Source organism: Limulus polyphemus, unplaced genomic scaffold (assembly GCF_000517525.1).
Source record: "Limulus polyphemus unplaced genomic scaffold, Limulus_polyphemus-2.1.2 Scaffold1073, whole genome shotgun sequence".
Classification (NCBI taxonomy): Eukaryota; Metazoa; Arthropoda; class Merostomata; order Xiphosura; family Limulidae; genus Limulus; species Limulus polyphemus.
Window position 1 is genome coordinate 181,669 of NW_013666683.1, and position 5,562 is coordinate 187,230.

At 38.9% G+C, this 5,562-nt stretch overlaps 1 protein-coding gene across 2 annotated transcripts in view; it reads right to left on the reverse strand.

Annotated features, from left to right (window-relative positions):
* Positions 1–2,991, reverse strand: part of LOC106461999 (GTP-binding protein RAD-like) — a 15,390-nt gene extending 12,399 nt beyond the window's left edge. For both annotated transcript variants that reach the window (XM_022389117.1, XM_022389116.1), the window contains exon 1: positions 1,795–2,991. In XM_022389117.1, coding sequence (XP_022244825.1) covers positions 1,795–2,545 — 751 coding nt within the window. In that variant the 5' untranslated portion in view covers positions 2,546–2,991. The remainder of the gene's footprint in view (positions 1–1,794) is intronic.
* Between the last annotated feature and the right edge of the window lie 2,571 nt (positions 2,992–5,562).

The following is a 5,562-nucleotide window of genomic DNA, read 5'->3' on the forward strand; positions in this document are numbered from 1 at the left end:
ATTCGAACCCGCGACCCGCAGATTGCGAGTCGAGTGCCCTAACCTCCTGGCCATGTCGGGCCTACTGACATAATAAATGTATTGGTTAGCGTATCAGACTGGGGATCCGAGAGTCTTAGGGGGAGAATATAAATGTAAAATTGTTTTTTGAGAAAACATCTTCTTTCCCCTGAGATTATTGAGAGAGAAAAGCATGACCAAACCTTAATGTTAAAATAAAAGGAACTGAAAACTTGGACTTGGAAATAATTATAGATATGGATGACGTTAAAGAAAGCCATCTATGATTTGTATTTACTTATATAGCGCGAGGCAAAATATTACTAGTATCTTACTTTGTTGAAAATATTTCAAAATAAAAATATATTTGAACAGTCGATTCAATAATTAAAATGATTTTGATTAGAAACCGTTCTAAGTACGAGTTTGTTTGTTTTTTAATCCGACGAAGAATACTATTATCTAAGAACATCAAAAGGCACGTGCTTATTTGGTCACGTTAGGTAAAAACTTGGCCAGGGTGAGGGTCCACGTGATTACTGAAGTAGTATTCAAGGGTCATTAAAGTCGTACCGGTGGTAAGTTTACGGACTTATAACGCTAAAATCCGGAGTTCGATTCTCCGCGGTAGCCAATGTGGCTTGGCCTTTAAAATAAAATCTTTGTTAATAGTGAATTCCTTTCACAGCAAGCATTGAAAGTTTCTTACTGAAAACTGAATTACATTCACCATTAAGTAACCTGTTTCTCTCTCCGCCACCTAGTGATCAATTTTCTTTTATTTCTTAATTGATCCACAATTGTTGTATCCTTAGTGACCAGCTTAATTGTTATTGTCATAATGACCAATATATTTTCTTACACCTAGTTACCAGTATTATTCCAACCACCTAGTGACTAGTACTCCCTCCCCCCCTAGTGGCACAGCAGTATGTCTGCGGACTTACAACGTTAGAAACAGGATTTCGATACCCGTGATGGGCAGAACACAGATAGCCCATTGCGTAGCTTTGTGCTTAACTTCAAACAAACAAACTTCTATGACTAGTACTATTATTTTTGCCACCTAGTGGTTTGTATTGTTTTCGCCATCTATTAATTAGTAATATCTTCGCCACCTAGTGACCAGAACTAATATTATTCTTACCTTCAATCAAACAGCTGTGCTCGACATCTCTGGATATTTTTTATAGACGGTTATAATGTTTATTCTGGAAAAGTTTGCATCATGTTATCATGTTGTCTAACGTATTGGAGGTAGTGTTACTTGCCAACACGTCATACCTATGCTAAGACTTAATTGGTGAATTCTTATTGTAAGCAATAAACTATGTAGCGGCTAAAAGCGTTGTATTTTATTTATTTCAGTCATACTATTCTCTTCGAGCTCAGGTACCTTTTAATTATAGTGTCGGTGTTAATAGGTAGGACAGAGATAAGTCTTCGGATTTACAACACTAAAATCAGTGGTTCGATCCCCTTAGGTGGACACGGCAGATAGCCCGATTTGGCTTTGCTATAACAAAATACACACACAGTTAATAGGTGTAAAGTGTTATTTTTTTTTACTAATCCATGTGTTGGTCTGGAAACTTCCCTAACTAAAAACCAGTAATACTTTAAAATATTTCGCAACAAACATTTTTTGCGATTTTCTTGCGTACATTCATACCTTGGGAGGTTTCGTAAGCACAGATGTACTCAGACGTCAGGACTTCCCTAACTAAAAACCAGTAATACTTTAAAATATTTCGCAACAAACATTTTTCGCGATTTTCCTGCGTACATTCATACCTTGGGAGGTTTCGTAAGCACAGATGTACTCAGACGTCAGGAACTGGGACGTAAGAGAGGATATCCCGACATCTGGGCTGCCAGTGATTAACACTCGGTATCGGACGCTCTCGGTGATAATAACAGGGGGCACATCCGGAGTCTCAGCACCAGGGAAAGCTACTGACGACAAGTTGGGAGTAGAGGGTGGTGTGATGTTGCTATGGGGAGGCTGAGATCCGACAGACGAGATACTATGATTGCTCCGAGACTTGGAGCGGAAAGAGTCCCCGCGATTTATCACTCCTTTGGATGTCACGGAAAAGTTTCTGAGTCTCTCGAAGTCACTCAACTCGACTGGCAGAAGTAGGGATTGATCAGAGGAGGATCGGGTGGTTAGATTAGGGTCTAGTTGAAGTGCCATATCTACTGGAATACTAGCGATTCGCTGCCGAAAACGATTATTAGGCTCCAAAGACCTAGGTCTTTGAGCTGTTCTCATAGACTGAGACCGGCCAACGGTGTTATCTTGTTTCAGCGAGTTCTGGCTTATGCCCCTGGGTTGAGGACTGCTGGCTCGTGACACGGTCAACTTTGTTCCTGGACTGACGCTGAGTGACCCTCCACGACCAGGGCGGCACGTGGCTTCATACTGGTTTAGTTTCAGGAGATCAGGAGCACTCCGTAGGTAGGAGACATGGCCCAACAAAGTAGCCCTGGGAATAGGGGGGCTCAAGTCACTGTCTCCTTCCGGGTTTTTCTCCAAGGTCATGATTGCTTCTCGTTTTCTTAAAGATAAGATTAAACTGACCAAAACAGTAGGTTTTTGTTTCTATATTATAAATGGCAAAGTATTTTAACTACTAAACATTAGCAAGATGTTTTCCTTATTTCTTACCCACGTTTTCTTCCTGATATCGACAATGAGTATCTTTCGGCCTCACGAGACAGCGTGGTTTTATCCGTTCGCAACACGCCTTGCGTGTTGTGACGTCACACACGCGCAGCCGAAAAGCTTGCTTGGGTATTTAGTCGCTAGAACACTGAAAGTGACACACTGTAAACTCCTAAATGTCTAAACTAAATAAATGGTTACAAACATTTCATATATATTGAGCTCAAAGGTTCCGTCGTTCTTAAAATGCTTGTCAAATGTAACACTTACAGAAAAAAAGGGCGTGTTACAGAAAATTTTCAAAAGAGCCGAAACAAACAAAAAGTGTTGATAATATAAGTGGACTATTTTTATTTTATTTTATACTTATAATTAAAACGTTAGGCAATAGGTTTGGAATTTACGCCAGTCTATCTTGACACTTCAATATTGGTGGAATGTCCTAGTTTGAATATATAATTTCTCCGAAAGAGGGCCGAAGGCCACCTGAAGGGGTCACCTGTTTTAACCACTCGCACCAATATACAGTAATGCGTTGTCAGTCAGTTAGTCAGTAGACACTAAAATAACGTCACATAAGGGACTGTTGATATTGCAATTTGTACTGTCGTGACGTCAGTAAAACGTGCGCATGCTACGAATCACGAGAAGAATCATGCACTCTGTAGGCTACAACATAGTATGACATATGAACTTCAAAAGCAAGAAATAAAAATGTTTGTTACTCTTAATTTTGGTTTTATTTGCTCTCGAAACAAAACACTTTCGGGGACCCTGCGGAAGTTAGTCTAATAGTGCACAATTGTTTATCATATGTTGCATCAGCGGTAACAATAACAACGAATACACTCGTTTTCCTGATGCAAGTGGACAGTCACAAGAGATCAGAAATAAAAAAAAGGGCTAATTTTCTAGCGAATTTCAGTTTTAAAGCGAATGAAGATAACTTGCAGCTAATTTAATTACTTAACTAACCAAAACAAAACAATATTGGTAGTTGTATTATGTTTAATTGGATGTGTAAGACAGAAAATACCCGGATTCAAACACGGCTGACGGATGTTGGGTTCAGAGAAAACCCTATGTGATTGTGTTAACTTTGTTTATTTGTATTGTTGTTATGCGCAAAGCTACAAAACGACCTATCTGTACCGCGGGTATCGAAACTCGACACTTAGTTACAAGCCCTCAGACTTATCGTTGAGCCACCGAGGGAGCGGGGTTAAGTAGGCATAGAAAAAGTAGGCTAAGTTCTAACTCAATACACCTCTTGTTATTTTAAGAGCTCTAGGAAAAAAAACAAGACGGAATCCTCAATAGCCGCGGTACTTGAATTTTGTTTAGGCAGGATTAGAGTAAATTAACCTATGAGACCTTTGTTTCCCTTTTTATTAGCTACATTTTTGTGCCCCAGCAATACCAAGCATGGGGCGCGCGGTATACCCGATTTGATTTTATTACTCTACCAGCCTACCCTCAAATTGAAATTATTTTAGGCAGGATCAGAGTAAATTGATCTACGAGACGTTGGGTATGGTTAAATACATCAATCGAAAAGGTTTCACCTCCCGAGTCCAAAAACTATAATTAGATCTCAAATTGGTCATGAGATGTCGGATCTATGAGCTAAAAGTTTGTACTTAAAAAACAAACAAACTCGGAGCCGTTCAGCCGCGACTAAAAATTATGTTTAACAATACCAGTATTGTTAAATTAAGGTGTATACTTTTATTAGAATAAGCAAAAAAAACATGACATCATAAACGATGAGCTGAAATTATAATTTATCATTCGTTTTGCACCATAAGACTAAGTGGAATCCTGGGTAGGAAAGGTTTGGTGTATATATTAGGGTGGGTAGGAAAGGTGCCCTAATATATACACCAAACCTTTCCTACCCACCCTAATATATACACCATAAGCAGCCCAACACGCTAACAACTAAGTCCGCCCTAAATAATATTTAATATAACTGAGTATTAATAGACACTTGTATTCGTGGCAAAAGGTTTTTGTGACACTTTAAAAAAATCTATATGTTTTTTGTTTGTTCACTGAAATATACATCAAACCTTTCGAACCCACCCTACTATATACACCACACCTTTCCTACCCACCCTAATATATACACCACACCTTTCCTACCCACCCTAATATATACACCACACCTTTCCTACCCACCATTAGGTCTGGGGTTCGAGATGTTAGGCTACTAGACACATTTCGCACGTTCAGCTGCGAACGCATTATAAAACTGACAGCTATTCGGTCAGTAGTTCAAAATTGGATCGTAGGGGGTCTCTGACTTGGCTGTTTTCATTTTGAAAATCTCCGTGGATGAAACGCAACAATTTCTAAACACCATAAAGTATCGTACGTTTCGGTGGCTGTAGAGTTTCTTTAATGAACTTTGCCAAGTACTAACTTTTGTTAAACACATACACGAGTAAAAAATAGTTTGTTAAATTTCAAGCTTCACTCCATGAAATGGATTAGAAAAGTGATCCAACTCATAAGGGATCTATTTTCTAGAGCAAACTTTTTGTTTTCAAAAACGCTGGAGCTGTTATAAAGATGCGCGTATCTTTACATGCCTCCAACATTTTTGATACTATAGTTAACAGCATCTACGGATACAATTTCTCTTAGTTTGCAGAAACATAATAAGTTTAACTTTATTAAAACTCGTTCACCTTGCCAAGTCAAAATTACAGTAACGAGCGGTAAACTTCTAGCTCGTCTTTAACCCAGATTAACGCGTACTGATTAGTGAGTGGCGTAACGCTGTTGATCAGATTGCGTGTGAACTTTTGAGGAATCCAGAAACCGTTGATAAAGCAGCGAAACAAGTGCTGCTTACAGCTTGTATTAACAACAACAAATCGTGTTGCAAA